Genomic DNA, 16,338 nt, shown 5'->3' on the forward strand with positions numbered 1-16,338 from the left:
GGAAGACTAAAGTAGAAAAGAAGTTTATTAAAGCTCCAACTATTGAACTGGTGCTTATGTTACGTAGTGGCAGTGGAAACCATGTAGCAGCACACATGAGTAAATACTGGTTACCTTTCTGTGTTCGCGGTACAGGGCCAACACAGTCGACAAGTTCACCCCTGACTGGGACTGGGTGTATCGGTGCTGGAGGAAGACTTTGATTGGGTTTACCTGCGACTTGACAGATATGACGACGACAGTGAGTAGTTACATCACGTTTAAGACCAGGCCAGAAGAAATGACGTAAAATGAGCTGGTAAGTTTTTGTTACTCCAAAGTGTCCAGACCATTTACTCTCATGAGCCACAGATAAGTTCTTGTGGCGGTAAACAGCAGGAACCAGTATCTGGTCAACACTAGAGTCAAGGTTAGTGTCTGATGACCATTCACGCATCAAAACACCATTCTTAATGAAATAGGCTTGATTTTCCTTTTCAGCGTCCTCAGCACCTTGGAGAGACACTGTTTCAGTGTAGAATCAGCTCTCTGGGCAGCACACAACTTTTCCTGGTTCATTGGTAATGAAATGTCTAACTGTTTTCTAGCTAGGATGCTAGAAGGAGTTTTATCAGTAGGGCCTTCAACCTGAGGTCTTGAAGTACCTTCTACACTTAAACCATCGTGGACTCGTCTGCGCGTGGTGGTTCTTGAAACACTGACACACATTCCACTCTTTGTGAATCTCCTCCACATTTTGGAATGGGTTTTGTTTCACCATCCTCCCCAGGATGCCGTTATCCTTATTGGTTGTACACTTCTTTTTTTACATCGTTTCCTTCACCTCTCTATTAATGTGCTTGGACACAGAGCTCTATGAACAGCCAGCCTCTTTAGCAATGACCTCATGTGTCCTGTCCTCCTTGTGCAAGGTGTCAATGGTCGTCTTTTGAACAACTGTCCAGTCAGCAGTCTTCTCCATGATTGTGTAGCTACAGAACCAGACTGAGACCATTTAAAGGACTTTGCAGGTGTTTGGAGTTAATCAGCTGATCAGAGTGTGACACCAGGTGTCTTCAATATTGAACCTTTTCACAATGTTCTAATTTTCTTAGATGCTGAATTTGGGGTTTTCATTAGTTGTCAGTTCTAATCATCAACATTAAAAGAAATAAACATTTGAAATATATCAGTCTGTGTGTAATGAATGAATATAATAAACAAGTTTCACTTTTTGAATGGAATTACTGAAATAAATCAACTTTTTCATCATGTTCTCATTTTATGAGCAGCACCTGTACTTTTGTCCCAGAATCAAACGATATCTCACGTGAAGTAACAAAGAGCAGGTTTCTCTGCTGTGACTGAATCAAGTTTTTATGTGGAATAAACGGCTGCTGACATTAAAAAAACATTCATATAAAACAACATTTATTGTTACAGTAACTGTAGAAGCATGTACTTCAGTCACAAAATAACTGGAAAATTAACCATACAAGAAAATATATGTTTTTTTAACGTAAATATAAACAAATTGTAAAATATGATAAAAAACCCTCAGAATGTAGTAAGTTATGATCGACCTGCCCGGTGACGGAGCATCAGGTGAAAAGCAGGTTCTCTGATCGTTCTCCTGATTTCACAGGAGTTTATGGCTTCAGTTAAACAGAATAAAGCTAAATGAACAAATATAACTGGAGATAGAAAAAAACAAACATAAAAACAACGGACTCCAATTACAGCAAAACTTTGTTTCCTTTCACAGAAGTTCGACGCCACGCTCAACATGTAGAGTCTCATGACGGCGCTGAAGGTTCTCCTCCCAGACAAGAAAATGATCAAAACAAGACACACTCACTGGATCATTGCAAAACACACGTACACATTTATCGTCAAGACGAGCCGGGCAGGAGAGAGTCAAGGCAACTGTAAAGCAAGACACAGGTCTGCAGCTCGTATCGTTTTCTTCCACTGAACACGACGAGACCACAACTCCACCTGGATCTGTCTCGGTCTGCAACCTTGAGATTTAACCACAGTGTACCAGTGCAGAACAAAATTAAACTGGTTTATAAAGTGTAACCATGAACACAGTTTAGAAAAACGTAACCAAAAGTACTCTTTCCAGTAAAAACACGACAAGCTGGGCGTGCACGTTAGAAACCGCTGTAAACACGAACACCACCAGAGCCTGGGGGGTTTGCACACGCTGCACGTTGGCCAGATGATCAACACTCACACGAGACAGGTCACTGCAACAGTTTAACACCAGCCCAGTCTTCCCAGTTCACGACGAGAAGCTGCAGCCCACAGATCTGTCACGCATGACTCTCAGCTACTACCACACAGAACTGTTACCGCTATGTTTGTGTTGGCTGAGGCTGCCATTTTGAATTGGGTTGACTCTAAAAGTTAACGAGTTGTAGACGTACACCCAATATTTAGAACTTCAACAAGATCCCTTAAGTGATTCATGAGATATTTTGCTAACAGAGAAGATGTGCAGTGTTTGGAGTATGTGTTGAGAATGACTCTCAGCTACTACCACACCAGGTTTTAGCTTAATATCTGTAAAACGGCCTGAATTCGAGTCCTTTACGTGACGCTGTGGCTGAGTTAACGAGTTGTAGAGGTAAACACAACCTTTACTTTGAAGGGTCCTTCAAATCTGTCCCAGGCACACTTTGCAGACAGGAAACATTAAATGAAGAGAACTGAACTCAACCTCCAATCAGAGCAGGTGAGCTTTGTCGCCACCTGCTGTCCACTTCCGGTAATACAACTTGAGATCAAAGCTGCAGCTTCAACACCATTTGAACGATGATGATGATGATGATGAGTGAGTCTTAAGGTAAAGCTGTAAACACTTCAGGTTCAGATGTCAGAGCTCCTGACAGTCCAGCCCTTATTTGGCAACGAGTGTTGGTGTCTGAGAAAAGTCGAGCGGTAGAAAAAAACATCACGGACCAAACGCCAACGAACAGGAAGAGAAGGACGCTGCGCACGATGCGCACGACGCGCACGCCTCCCAGGTTCAAGCAGCATACTCCAACATCAGCTGGCATGCAAACAAAACTAACGACTGCCATTTCAACCGTGACACGCACACACACACACACACACACACACACACGCACACGCACCAGTCTTACCAAAAATACCACTTTGACATGTTAAAAAACAAACAGAATAAAAAAAGCACATTGTTTTCATGAATATTTCAAAGTAACAAAGTGCAAAGGCGCCATCTTGTGCTCAGATTTCCACATCGCCAACAAAACCCTGGCGACTCGTCTCCGAGGACGGGGACGGTCCACCAAACCACGTGACAAAGTCCTCTGCAGGACAGCTCAGGTGTTTGTTGGGAACGACTGATCTCAAAAGGTGCAAATCATAAATAAGCTTGAACTTTATTAGTTAATAATAAGTTGGTCCACCTCCACTGCATCAGCTGGCCTTTCTTTCTTAGAAAATTAAAAAAGGAGAAGAAGCCTACTCAGCTCTACAGCATCTTCTCCAACACTTCATGGCTGCTTGTGTCTGTAAAAAGTCGTCCTGGGACGTCTTTCGGGACAGTTTCCCCACAAATAAATCAAAACTGAGAGGAAAAAAAAAAACAGCTGAAAACGCTGAAAGAAGCTGAAAGAAGCTGAAAGAAGCTGAAGCAGAACAAAATGTGAAAGGAGCAGTAAAACTCTGTAAACAGACCTTGAGATTTGAAGGATGTAAAATGAGCTCAATTCATTTTCTATGAGGAAAAAATGTCAGAAAAGGCTAAAATATTTCAAAAAGCTAAAGTTGCACCAGCACCAAAAGTCACAGTGGGATTGTCCTGAAGGAGCTGAACATTTTGATTTATGATTTGTTGAAATAGATAAAAACTAAGGGACGAGAATCACCGAAAAACGTAGAGAATAGGGATAAAAGTCAGAATCATAACTCTAAACAGGAAAACAATAGTGTGAATTCTTAATAAGCATTCACACTATTATAAACAGTCAATAAGATTTTTATAAGATTTTTTGCATCTGGGCACAAATATTTAGTAAGTGAAGGTAAGAATCAAAACAGTGCAAAAGCCAACAAAGGATGGATCATTTGAAGCTGCAGCAGCTTCAACTTGTTACCAGGGACAGTGGTGGTCCATCTTCAGCACGCACCTGTCACACAGAAAGAAGAAGAGCAGGTCAAACACAAATCAAAGGCCTAGCATTCCCTGAAGGATTGCACGCCGCCTTCCATGACCAAGTTTTACAGCCAGACTGTACAAAACAACTCTTTAAAGCTGATAATCAATAAGAAAAGAGCTAAATAAAGCGTCTCACGTGTCACATGCGGAGCAGTGATGGCACCGGTCCGGCTTGATCACTTGACAGCGGTCACAGTAGCGGATCGCTGCAGCGACGCAACAAAACATTTAGTTATAACTCATGACTCGGGACAAACGGTTAGTAATGAACGGGAGTCGGACCTCCGGAGCCGGTGCGGGTGTACAGCGGCAGGTTGGAGGCAGCTCTCCACAGGATCTCCTGCTGGGACTCCGGCCTCTCTTCTTTCTCGTAACGCTCCTTCTCAGCCTTTGGCAGGCAAAACTGGAAATCAAAAAGATGCTCGCGTCATTTTGAAAAGTCTTCAGTTGATGTTTTGTTGACGCGGAAACAAACGGAGCGTTTGCAGAGTTTCACCTCTTTGGAGGGGTTGGCAGGATTGGTGAAGATGGTCTTCCAGTAGGACCACACAAACATGATGAAGGAGAGGTGGAAGAAGGTCAGGTAGACGACTGGAGGGAGACGAGCAGCAGAACAACGTGAACAAGCTGATTTCAAGAAATGCTAATTCTACTGAAAAGGCTTGAGAGGAAGCTGGACGTCTATAACTAATGAGAGGGAAGCAAACACCGACTGCTGACGGAGGAGACGCTAACTGGCTCCCAAACAAAAAGCTCAGCGTTTTGTTTTTGTGCCAGATCCACAAAGTTTTCTGTGCAGACTTAGAGGAGATAAATCCAGTGAGCAACAAACAGATAAAACACGAGTCCATGTGTGAATACTCACGCTGCTCTGTTGTACTGAGGACGGTGACTGCAGAGACAGAAAACACAACCGTCAGTGACATGACGGAGTCAGCAAAGGTGGAGCAAGAAAAATGGATTCAGATCCAACAGCAGGCTAAGATGTATAAATGATCCTCGATGCAGAATACAGTCCAAATACCATCGCATGCTCACAACATCAGCACTATCTAATAAAAAGGATAAATTCACAGTTTAATTATGATTTGATCACACATCAAACATTAATTGTACCACTCGAGAAAGTTCATTGTTGTAATTAAACCCTTTCCTTCAAAGTGACACCAAGTTAAAGAGTGATGTCAGAAGCTGTGGTCAGTTTCACTTGAGCTGGAATTAAAAGAGAGCAAACCTTTAAAAAGCACAGACGATAACGTAAGAGCTTCACAGAGAAACTGTTTAATCAACTGTTCATGACGTCTTTGGAATGTCTGAGCAAACTAAACCAAGTACGTTTTTATGAAGTGGACATAAATTCATGCAAAGGCTTATTTAAAAGTACTCATTAAAACTGTATTAGACGCAGCTCAATTATTTAAAAAGATCAATTTTAAATATCTTGTTGCAGACCAAGTTGTTGTCATTCTAAAATGATATAATGGAAATAACCCAAATGTGGAAAAACTCTCTTTCCTTCAGAGCCACATGTTTCAGAGAGGACAGATCAGATCTGTGTCCATCATCAGGTGGAGACACAGATCAGACCTGTGTCCATCATCAGGTGGAGACACAGATCAGACCTGTGTGTCCATCATCAGGTGGAGACACAGATCAGACCTGTGTCCATCATCAGGTGGAGACACAGATCAGACCTGTGTCCATCATCAGGTGGAGACACAGATCAGATCTGTGTCCATCATCAGGTGGAGACACAGATCAGATCTGTGTGTCCATCATCAGGTGGAGACACCACCACGAAGAGCAGCAGGTGAAAGTTTGGCTTTAAGAGTCATTTCTCGCCTGACAACAACACGGAACCAGCCAGCAGGTTCGGAACCAGCCAGCAGGTTCGGAACCAGCCAGCAGGTTCGGAACCAGCTTCCACTGTCGGTCACTTCCGGATGGCAGCAGCTGTTCCACAGGACGCTTCAGTGAAGACGTTACAGCCCGAAGACACGCGACACGAGCCGGCACGACGTCCACTTACACACGCACAGCTCCACCACGTAGGCGTAATAAGACCAGCACACGACAAGGGCGATAAAGATCACAGGTATCCACGCTAAACCTCGTTGACAGCATCGTAATACGTGTGAGGGCGCCATCTTTCTCCCTCCGCTGGAGAACAGGGAGCGGCGGCGTGTGACGTCACAGCCGGACGTAACAAGAAGCGTCTGATTTACGAAATAAATAAATAAATAAATACCCATTTTATGTTTTTATACCTTTTTTTTTAACTGTTTGGTATTTTTTGTTTGTTTTAATTTTATGATTGTTTTCTTCTTCTTGTTGTTTTGTGCGCGTGGTCCAAGCCATCGTTCATAAAAACATAACCGCTGTTACGCTTGGTGACGTCATTTCCTCCTCCACTTTGCAAGTAACTGGACAAAACGCAAAAAAGGTTCAAATTTTAGAAATGTTTTCATACAAACACAGGCCATGTGAAGAAAATAAACCACTTCTTGATTAAAAAAGATTTTTATTATTATAAAGTTTATTCATTTTTTTTAAACAAAACAAAACAATTCTATATACAATAAGAAATACAACCACAAATAAAACGAAAGGCAGCAGAAAGAAGTAAAAAATCTTATCTGCCCCTTTTTCAAAAAAATAATTTAAACAATAATAATCTAACAAAAACTAAATAAATAACTTTTCTCGAAAACAAATACTCATTAAGCTATTTCACTTTTTTTTAACAAACAAACTGACCGTTCTCTTAAACATACTCATTGATCTGGCATTTTTAACATCACTCTCCAGATTATCCCATAATCTAATTCCTTCAAAAACTAGTTCAAAATTTAGGTTTCACAAATATCTCTATTCCCTTAAGATTATAACAACTCTCTTTGAAGTTTCTACAGGGGTGCACCAATGAATTTACTTAATTTTGGGAGATCGGCCGATACTTACATGAGAAACAAATTTTACCATTTTTTCTGATGAAGCCTTCTGGATTGAAGGCGAAACATTTCAGCACACAAAAAAAGAAACTGTCCAGAGGTCCTGACTGTAAAATGTTGGATTGTGTACCTGGATTATTGAGCATGGACTTTTAATTTTTTTGTCGTTTTAACAATTGTCTGAACTTCATTTGTATTTCGGAGCACAACCTCACGACCAGTTAAAACCAGTTTGTTTCCAGGATATTCAAGGTTTTCAATAAAATAATATTGGAATTTTGAAGGTGCATTGTGACCTTATAACACCTGTCAGTGTCGCTTATAAAACTAAATCGGAATCGGCAGCTCATGCTTTTTAGAAATTAGTGATCCGCCAGAAACTGCAATGGTGCACCCAGTTTCTAGTTATAGTGTTTAAGTACATTAACTACTCAGTAATGGTACTAAGTTTTGGCAAGTATCCAAACTGAAGCTTGTACTAGTCTGAAAAGAAAAACACCTACCACCAGGACACCCCTTATGCCCCCCCCAGGCCCCCCATGGCTCCGCCTCTGCTGCATTTCCGCTCCTGCAGTCTCTTGACTCAGTACTGGAAGTTCGGACCCTGTCCCTGTCACACCCGAACCGGGGACAGAGTTCAGTCTCTGAGCTCCACGTCACGCGGTTTCTCCCGTGGACATGGACGTGGACAGGTTTCTGTCTCGTATCGGGTTCTCGGGTCCTGCACAGGAGCCCAGCCTGGAGCTGCTCCGCTCGGTCCACACCTGCCACCTGCTCTCGGTTCCGTTTGAGAACCTGACGGTCCACAGTGGCGGACGGGTCCAGCTCCAAGCCCCCCTCCTGTACGACAAGATCGTGACCCGGCGCCGAGGGGGGTTCTGCTTCGAGAACAACTCCCTGTTCTCCTGGTTCCTGACCCGGCTGGGCTTCCACGTGACCCTGCTCTCCGCTCAGGTGAGGAGTCCGAACACGGGTCGCTACGGACCCCCCTTTGACCACCTGATCCTGATGGTCACCTTGGAGGGGGGGCGGTGGCTGTGCGACGTCGGGTTCGGAGTTCCGGGCTTTTGGTCCCCTCTGTCACTGGAGACCAGCGCCCCCCAGGAGCAGGGCCACCGGGTTTACCGGGTCAGGAGGACCACGGGGATGCTCTTTGTGGAGTGGCAGAAGGAGGGAGGGGGCCCAGCTGGAGACTGGACAGAGATCTACAAGTTCACCCTTGAACCTCGGCGTCTGGAGGACTTCAGGGAGATGTGTTTGTACCACCAGAGTTCTCCGTGCTCCATTTTCTTCTGCAAGTCCCTGTGCACGCTGCTAAAACCAGGAGGAAGGGTCACCTACATTGGTCACAGGTTGATCACCACCACTTTCCCATCGGAGGCGACAGGTTTGGTAGAAACGAGCCGGGACCTTGAAGACGAGGAGATCCCTGAGGTTTTAAAAGAACATTTTGGAATCGAACTCCCGTCTCCTCTTCGGCCAAAGGATGAGGCTGTGACTCTACCACCAGTTGTGTACTGATCTTCTGAACAACCCGAGATGATTTAAAGTAGTGACCGAGCCACTTGAAATAAAGTATTTGTCATAATTGTGAGTTTCAAGGTCATGGTTACGAAATACAAAGTCGTTGAGATGTAAGTAACGAGACAAAGGGATGAGGTCGTTTTTATAAGAGACATCTCAAAGGAATACGGTAGTCCCTCGTTTATCGCGGGGATCTATACCCTGAAGCCCCGCGATAAGTGAAAAACTGAAGTAGGAATAGTAATAATAACAATAATAAAAATGTTTCTAAACGCCCTAAAAGAGCACAGCATGTCATGACTTCCCTGTCTCCTCCTCTTTGCCACCTGCAAGCGCTCTTGGCCACGCCCACTTCACTCTGCAGAGAACAGCTGATCAGCTGCAACAGGAAGTTTATCGGCTGCAGCAATAATTTTAAATAATTTACTTTAAATAAAAACTCCATGCCGATCGTGCAGCTCATCCATCAATCAGCCAATTGTGTTTCGTGTCCAATCTTATTTTGAAAAACCAGACAGAGCGAGTCCACGGAGTATCGAGGGACTACTGTATTTAAGAGTCATTTCAAGACTCAAAAGTCAATTTTATGATAAAATCATTATGAAAATGATAAATCTTAATTATGTAAAAAATTACCTTATTTTTTTGACTACAAGGCGCACCAGATTATTAGTCTCACTGTTGATTTTTGAGAATATTAAAGTGCGTCTTATCGTCTGAAAAATATGGTATGCCTTTGTTATATCTATTTAGTCCCATATAGTCATGATTTAAAGTCATATTTATGAGATGCAACGTCATGAGATGGTGGTTCTGACTTTTATAAAACTCATAATTAAGATTTCTCATTTCATAATGACGACTTTAAACCTCATAACAAGTGACGATGTGAACAGGGCTTCCGTAGATCCACATTTTCCTAATTAACTACTCACACTTGGGCAAGTAATATTAATTTTACTGCTCTACCGTCTCACTCGGTCGAACCATTCTGTCAAGAACCGCTGCAGAAAAGATGAACTGTCATTGTGATTTAATAAATTATACATACAGTTTAAAGATGTACAATGGTCAATAATCCACAATTGTCCATTTTGATAAGACAAAGTCTGTTTTGAACGTATTTACACATGTACAGTTAATCAGACAGCACTTAAAGCAAGGCATGAACAACAACACAAACAACGGACTTCAGATCAAACCTTTAGCTTCCTGCCTACACTACTCGGCTGAAATAACTCGCACGTCCTGCCATTAGGACTAGAATACACCTTCACATCCCAACTTCAGTGGGCATGGAAGAAAAACTGAACATAATCCATTAAACCTACTTTAAGATTTAATGATTACTGAAATAAAAACTGGGTGGGGAATGTAGACGGCTGCACCGGGTGTGAACATGTGGCACACGGGACAGAAAGGTCACTCTGCCACGGGGCTGGAGGCGGGGACTGAGCTCGCTCGGCCAGACTTCCGCTCGTAGTTGACCAGCCTCTGACCAACCAGGTACCTGCAGGGACGAGAACGATTCCTCAATATTTTCTGGATTCAAGTCATTTTTAGAACAGTTCCAGCGGTTCCACTGAAAACACAAAGTACTTCCACATGATCACAACCGATTCCACAAGATAACTTCTGCTGGTTCGTGCGATAAAAGAGTCGTACTTGTCATTTTTGATGTGCTCGTAAAGTCGTTTGAACTGTCTGATCTGGAAAGACAGGATGCCGATGAGCGACACCACCATCAGGAGGAACGGGTAGATCCTCCTCTGCATCAAGATCTCCATCTCAGGGACGACTCCTGCAAAGCAGACCGCATTAAATCACTCATATTCTGGAATATTCCAACTCCAGTGTCATTAACTCTGCTGGCGACGAAGGATTGACCGAGACAATCGTTGAACATCTGTTCGTTACTGATTCCAATGTGCTGTTCCTCTTTTAATGCATTTAATGTAACGTACATTTAAATAGTGACGGTGAAAATATTAATTTTTCATTTGTTTGCATTAAATTAATCCAGAAAAAATAATCTAGCGATCTGGTAACAAAATATTCCTCATCTACCTGTGAATCAAAGTTTTTCTACAAACAGAATCCTTTGTCTTATAACTCTTATAATTTGAGTTGAAAGGCGGTAGCTCTACCAGCTGAACCACCGTGCTGCCAAGCTCGTTGATTCCCTATATAATATATTACTATAATAAAATACAGGGCTGGAATTGTAGATGACGTAACTCCAGACTAATAAAATCTGAGCTTTAAAACGGGTGATTTCAGAAAGAAAACGAGGCTGTTGCCAGGTCAGGTGATAAATCAGCAAAAAACCAACAAACGTCAGATCATGTTGACGCTTCTGAGATGGAAGATGTGAAAACCATCATAACCCAGCACTGTAAAATTCCTGGTCGTGGCTGACCCTGCCAGCCCAGGTCTGCTGTGCGTGTGTTTAGACACTGACCTACAGCGGGCACCACCCCAGCAGCGATGACGTACGGCACACACAGGGACAACAGCAGGACGGAGATTACCGGAGCTGCCAGTCTTCGGATTATAAACTGAAGATCAATGTTGCGAATTCCGTTTGCATAAACCTGAGGAGAGTTTAGACATTCTGATTAAGTTTAATTCAGATTCATTTGATGCAACGCAGCAACATTTTCAAATTGAATCAAGAGGATTCTGTCAGGAGCACAGACTAACTCCCACTTCTCTGCATTCACAGTTCAGTCTAAAAGAACAGATACCAGACAAACAGAGATGTTGACAAGCTCAGTATAAGTCCACCTGCTCAATCACAGCCTTCAGCCACCACTGGGGGCCCATGAGAGTGATGGCTGCAATGATCTTGGCATGAAGCACACCGAGAGCCCAGTCCTGCACGAGATCACACGAGAAACGGCCGTTTAAAAAAGATCTTCTCTTACGATCCTGAGACAGAAAGACTGAGCAGGTAAAGCCTACCTGCCAAGGATAAAACAGAGGTGTTTGGTCCAAAGGTACTCGAAGGGGGGCCACGATGACGAGTTCAAACAGCAGGCCCAGCAGCAGCGGGATGACTCCAGCAACCAGCAAGGCCACTACCAGGGTCTTCAGGATCTACACGAGCAAAGAGAGAAGGTTACATCTCAGGCAGGCTGGAGACGTTTCTGATTGGGATTCTACTTCAACTAAAACAAGAAAACATTTTGGATATCACTGAAGAATAGTAATAAAGTGTAAATGTCTTCATGGCTCTGAAGAACAACCATGAAGGGCCCTGCACGCTCCAGCTGAAGTGGCACAATCGGCTCATTGCGTGATGAAGACCACGTCATGTTGATCTCCGTGTCAGCACAAGACCTGGTTCGAACAGTTTCTCACATATGCTCCAAGAACCGTGTGGTCACTGGTTTGTGGGCGTTCGTCAACGTGTTCGGACATTCAACTCTTCACACATCAAATCAGTCCATGGGGGAAACGTCGTGGACGGAGGTCGTGCAGACGTCGTGTTTGGAGGAGTCCGTGCTGAAAAGTGCGTCGCGGTCTTCACGATGGATCTGAGGTCAAACGGCGGCTGCAGGGACGGAGTGGCGGGAAGAAACCCACGCCGTGACGCATACTGCAGCGGGAGGGTTTCCAGCTCTGCGTCTCGTGGAGCATGAGAGGTGTGCGTGAACACAACCAGGTGACCACACGTCGACGGTTTGGCTCTGGATGGAGCATGTCAGGCCCTTCACTCCTTCATTCTCCATCATTTAGACCCCAGTTTCTGAGTGGGGGTTTTTTTTTTTTGCTTTGCCACAGCAAATGTTTTCTGCAGTTTCAATGGTCTACACAGAAAAGAACTGAAGTGGCTCTGAATTATATTTTAACATCACACGTGTGTAAAACATCACAGCACTCACTGACGCTTACCATGAGTGACCACTCCTGCACTTTGTGCATGATGACGATGCGGCCCTGCGGCATCCAGGCCAGCAGAACGGTGATTCCACGCACCGACAGCCAGCACACATAAAGGCCACACGCTGCGGTGTACAGCTCGTGGATTTTGGAACTTCCTGTCCAGAAGGACATCAGCCACCGACCGGTGAAAACTAAAAACACACACGACAACAAAACCCCTCCACATCAGAGCCAACCTTGTAGTGGTCATGGTGGAGAAACATGAGATTTGATACGACAGGAAGCCATGTGAGTAAATCTAGACAGACTGTCATTATGGTCTGGGTGGAGCCCAACAGGAGAGAATGATCTGTTAGTTCAGCTGTTTGCTGCCACACCTTACCTGGCAGGGTTAAACACAGCAGGCTGGCCAACAGCAGAGTGATGCACATGAAGATGATCAGCAGGACGATCTGGGGACAAATCACAAAATAAACTTCCTTCTCTGTTATGATGCAAAAATAAATCCAGACTAAAACCTGTTTCAAACCACCGGACTGTCTCACCCTAAATGGGAAGCGGAGGGGTCGGTGGTACGGCTGGAAACCCACTGGCCCCCCCTGCTGCAGGATGGCCTGATGCGCTGCGTGCAGCCCCTCCCCAACAGCCGGCGCTGGGTTGTTGTTGTTGTTCTGATGACCCTGCGGAGGGTTGTTGTTGTTGTTTGCGGCTTGGTTGGCTTCGTTGTCTTCCTGCTCACCCAGGAGGTAGGAATGAAGGTCCCTGCAAACAAAAACAATGACGCCACAATCGTATGATCAGGGAACAGAAAGCAAATAAATAAAAACACGCTCGGCTTCTTCCCAGGTTTGACCTACAATAAATAACCAGCGCTGACCGTCCAGGCTCGGACCAGGCCTTTGAGCCACTGACGAGTGTGTCCTTGCTCCAGAAGAGCAGGAAGCACGACCTGAAGCAGCAGCAGCTCCAACGACAGCTCGCTGACGGGGGCGTCACTGAAACACAAAGCAGGGTCTGCGTGTGTCAGCCTGGTTCATGTGACATCGAACGCTTCCTGTCCTCCTTCAACATCTAAAATCATAAAGCTGCACTCAAAGCGTTTGACTTGTGATTGTCTTCTGTTGACATCTCCTGTTTTTAAAGAGGAAAGCAGGTTGCAGTGTGTGACCTTCAGTGACCTTCAGTGCTGTCATGAGTCCTGGTTACCTGTAGAGCATGACGTTGTACGGCAGAAAGGTGGGAAGCATCACTTTGATCAGCCGGATGGGAAGCCACAACATGAGCAACACAATGGAGCCAAAAACCACCACGGACAGGATGAACCTGCGCAGGTGTCTGTAGATGGGCAGGTGGATCATCTCCTGCACCGGGTTAAAGTCTGGATCATTCAGGTTCCGCAAAAACCACAGGACTCCAGGCCTCAGCACCTGATGCAGACAACAGGTTTGTTTTTACACCAAACGTAGTCATGGTTTCCTGAAACGCGAACATTTTCCTTCGATCCTTACCTCTCTGAGCAGGAGGATGAAAGAAGCAAAGTAGAAGACGTACACCATCCCCACGAGCCAGTGCAGGAACATGGTGGTACCAGGAGCGGACTTGAAACTCAGCTCCCGGTCCTTCAGTGACGCGTCGAACATTTCCTGCCAGAGACGAGAAAACTTAAAAACGGACTTCTAGATTCAGAGTCGGGGATAAAATGACATCTTCTGTAAATCTGGTCAATAAATAAAAAGCTGATTTCATGATGAACAGCGTCTGCTCAGGTGATGATTTGCTTTATCCCAAACTTCAGGAAGTCCAACTAATCTTTACATTTAAAGTGTTTCACTCATGAATGCACGCACACTTCACAGTGGACATAAATACAAGACTGCTGGTGGATTTAAAAATGTCAAATGAAGCGAAGGTTTATGAAAAAGGCTATAAATAAATAACAAGAACCCCAAACAAAGCATCCTAATATCCTAACGGTGTGAAATGAATTTTAAGATGAGAAATCTGTGTCATTTATTTTTATAAGACTCAAGGCGACACAGCTGTACCAATTTATAATTAATTTAATCTTTATTGCAGACTGTTGGATTCAGAGTCGAACCAGTGCTTCGCCTGATTCATGAACGTGTTCATGTGGTTTCCAGTCAAACATTAATAGAAGTTTGTTCAGCCTTTCATTCAATCATTAACACAGAAGCAGCTCTTCAGGACCAAAACACGCCGGGATGCGAAAGTTTCCTTTGATTTAAGAAAATAACAAGTAACTAAATTTAAATCCTGTTTCCAGTGACGCTCAAAATTCACTTAACGGGTCTCAAAGACACACGACGGCTCTCTTGAGCAGAGGCTAACAAACTGATCAGCTAAACACAGAACGGAACAAGAAACAGTCAAACTACAAAAACACGGTCCTTTCTCACTTTAACCCTACAAACCAGTCAGAAACCAGTACAAACCAGTCAGTTCTTGATATTTCTGCAGGTTAATAAGAAGATATTCTTTTCTGTATCGCCTTTCATCAAATGGTCTCGTTGGAGTCATGCGAGCGCAGCGCACGAAACAAGTTGTTTTTATTAAATATATAATTACATGTTTTGTTGTCAGCACAAAGAGCTACACCGAGGACAATAATTCTCTTCTCAAAACTATAAATTAAAGTTTTGCTTCAGAATAATTTGTTTGAACAAGTTCAACACAAAGAAATTCAAATAAAAGACGCACGGTTAATTTAAAAATAAAAAGTTAAACAGGAAGTGAATGAATGGAGCATATTTCTTACTAAGGAGCAGATGTCAAGCCACCAGCCACAGATCAATGGAAAAACTCCAATTTCCACAACAACCAGTAAAGAAACCTGGAATGAGAGAAGGTTTTAAATCTTATCAAACATTTAAATCTGTTTAAAACACTTCAAGTTGTTTTTGGGAGAATTAAAACAGGTTATAAAATATTGTAATGAGACACTGCTGGGAGTTGCAAAGCCACGTCAGCGTTTGACTGTTTGCCATAAAATTATGACCACACCGATTAGAGACACAGCTGGCAAACAAACTGAACAGGAAGTAAACATTTTGATCTGAAACGTGCTTGGAGGAAGAAACGGGCGAGCGTGAGGGTTTGACAGACGGGTCAGAGCGTTTGGACAGCTGTAGCTCTTGCTCCTTGTCTGCAGAGGTCTGAACTCAGCAAAGAACAGAGTTATACAATAACAGCTCTGAAATGAAACCAGTCCAACTGAGGGACGTGCATTTGGTATTTTGTTCCATGTAGGAACAGAGGGAAGGATTTGTTCTCCGTACGCCTGCGAAGGTCAGCGTGGACAAGAGCAACGAGCGAGCAGACATGCGTTCAGAGACGTTACCTTGACAACGATGTAGCAGACTCCAAGGAGACGTCGGGAACGCTGGAAGCGGACCAGAGCAGCTAGTCCCTGAGACGGCAATTAAGGATCAATAGCTCACAGCAGATAGTGTCTGCTGACCGTCCTGCTAGGAACACATCTGTAATTAAATAAAGCCTGTCAGCTGTGAGGAGGCCGTCACACAGAAGGATACGTGGCACAGGATCAGAGTCATGGCCAGCAGGATGTAGCCCACAATGGTGGTGATCAGACCCTCAAAGTGAGACGCTTGAACCTGAAATCAATATTGAAAAATGAGTCAATCACAGAGTCCGTTGTTGCACATTAAAGTTGAAGTGGTTTAAACTTGTCTTACATATTCCTGAAAGCCAAGGCCGACAACTGAGAAGTGCCCGATGTGGTAGGGACAAAAAGCTGACGGAGAAAAAACAGACAGACAACAGTTTAAT

General features: G+C 43.9%; 3 protein-coding genes across 3 annotated transcripts in view; 1 reads left to right on the forward strand and 2 right to left on the reverse strand.

The window, feature by feature from the left end:
* Positions 1-4,102: 4,102 nt before the first annotated feature.
* LOC119426348 (palmitoyltransferase ZDHHC20-B-like) lies at positions 4,103-6,315 on the reverse strand. Its single transcript, XM_037693913.1, has 6 exons — positions 6,198-6,315; positions 5,034-5,060; positions 4,665-4,759; positions 4,451-4,571; positions 4,305-4,374; positions 4,103-4,139 (listed from the first exon to the last, which is right to left on the reverse strand). Exons 1-6 carry the CDS (start codon positions 6,313-6,315, stop codon positions 4,103-4,105), a joined length of 468 nt encoding a protein of 155 aa, XP_037549841.1.
* A 1,449-nt stretch (positions 6,316-7,764) lies between these two features.
* On the forward strand, positions 7,765-8,707 carry LOC119426332 (arylamine N-acetyltransferase, pineal gland isozyme NAT-3-like). Its single transcript, XM_037693897.1, has one exon. It carries the CDS (start codon positions 7,798-7,800, stop codon positions 8,638-8,640), a length of 843 nt encoding a protein of 280 aa, XP_037549825.1. The 5' UTR covers positions 7,765-7,797; the 3' UTR covers positions 8,641-8,707.
* A 1,131-nt stretch (positions 8,708-9,838) lies between these two features.
* Positions 9,839-16,338, reverse strand: part of LOC119426666 (E3 ubiquitin-protein ligase MARCHF6) — a 12,273-nt gene continuing 5,773 nt past the window's right edge. The window contains exons 11-25 of the mRNA XM_037694245.1: positions 16,245-16,303; positions 16,083-16,163; positions 15,890-15,958; positions 15,308-15,382; positions 14,040-14,174; positions 13,738-13,958; positions 13,389-13,526; positions 13,077-13,293; positions 12,914-12,983; positions 12,541-12,722; positions 11,608-11,742; positions 11,431-11,520; positions 11,105-11,237; positions 10,309-10,444; positions 9,839-10,153 (exon numbers count right to left, since the gene is read on the reverse strand). Coding sequence (XP_037550173.1) covers positions 10,066-10,153; positions 10,309-10,444; positions 11,105-11,237; positions 11,431-11,520; positions 11,608-11,742; positions 12,541-12,722; positions 12,914-12,983; positions 13,077-13,293; positions 13,389-13,526; positions 13,738-13,958; positions 14,040-14,174; positions 15,308-15,382; positions 15,890-15,958; positions 16,083-16,163; positions 16,245-16,303 — 1,829 coding nt within the window. The 3' untranslated portion in view covers positions 9,839-10,065. The remainder of the gene's footprint in view (positions 10,154-10,308; positions 10,445-11,104; positions 11,238-11,430; positions 11,521-11,607; positions 11,743-12,540; positions 12,723-12,913; positions 12,984-13,076; positions 13,294-13,388; positions 13,527-13,737; positions 13,959-14,039; positions 14,175-15,307; positions 15,383-15,889; positions 15,959-16,082; positions 16,164-16,244; positions 16,304-16,338) is intronic.

The sequence above is a fragment of the Nematolebias whitei genome, chromosome 20, assembly GCF_014905685.2.
Source record: "Nematolebias whitei isolate Nwh7 chromosome 20, NemWhi1, whole genome shotgun sequence".
In the NCBI taxonomy this organism is placed as follows: domain Eukaryota; kingdom Metazoa; phylum Chordata; class Actinopteri; order Cyprinodontiformes; family Rivulidae; genus Nematolebias; species Nematolebias whitei.

Coding starts and splice junctions, on each gene's coding strand:
- LOC119426348 (XM_037693913.1), bottom strand. CDS start 6,315: ATGGCGCCCTCACACGTATTACGATGCTGTCAACGAGGTTTAGCGTGG. Junction 4,572..4,664: donor CTGCCAACCCCTCCAAAGAG/GTGAAACTCTGC, acceptor TTTGATTTCCAG/TTTTGCCTGCCAAAGGCTGA. Junction 4,375..4,450: donor CACCCGCACCGGCTCCGGAG/GTCCGACTCCCG, acceptor GCGTCGCTGCAG/CGATCCGCTACTGTGACCGC.
- LOC119426332 (XM_037693897.1), top strand. CDS start 7,798: ATGGACGTGGACAGGTTTCTGTCTCGTATCGGGTTCTCGGGTCCTGCA.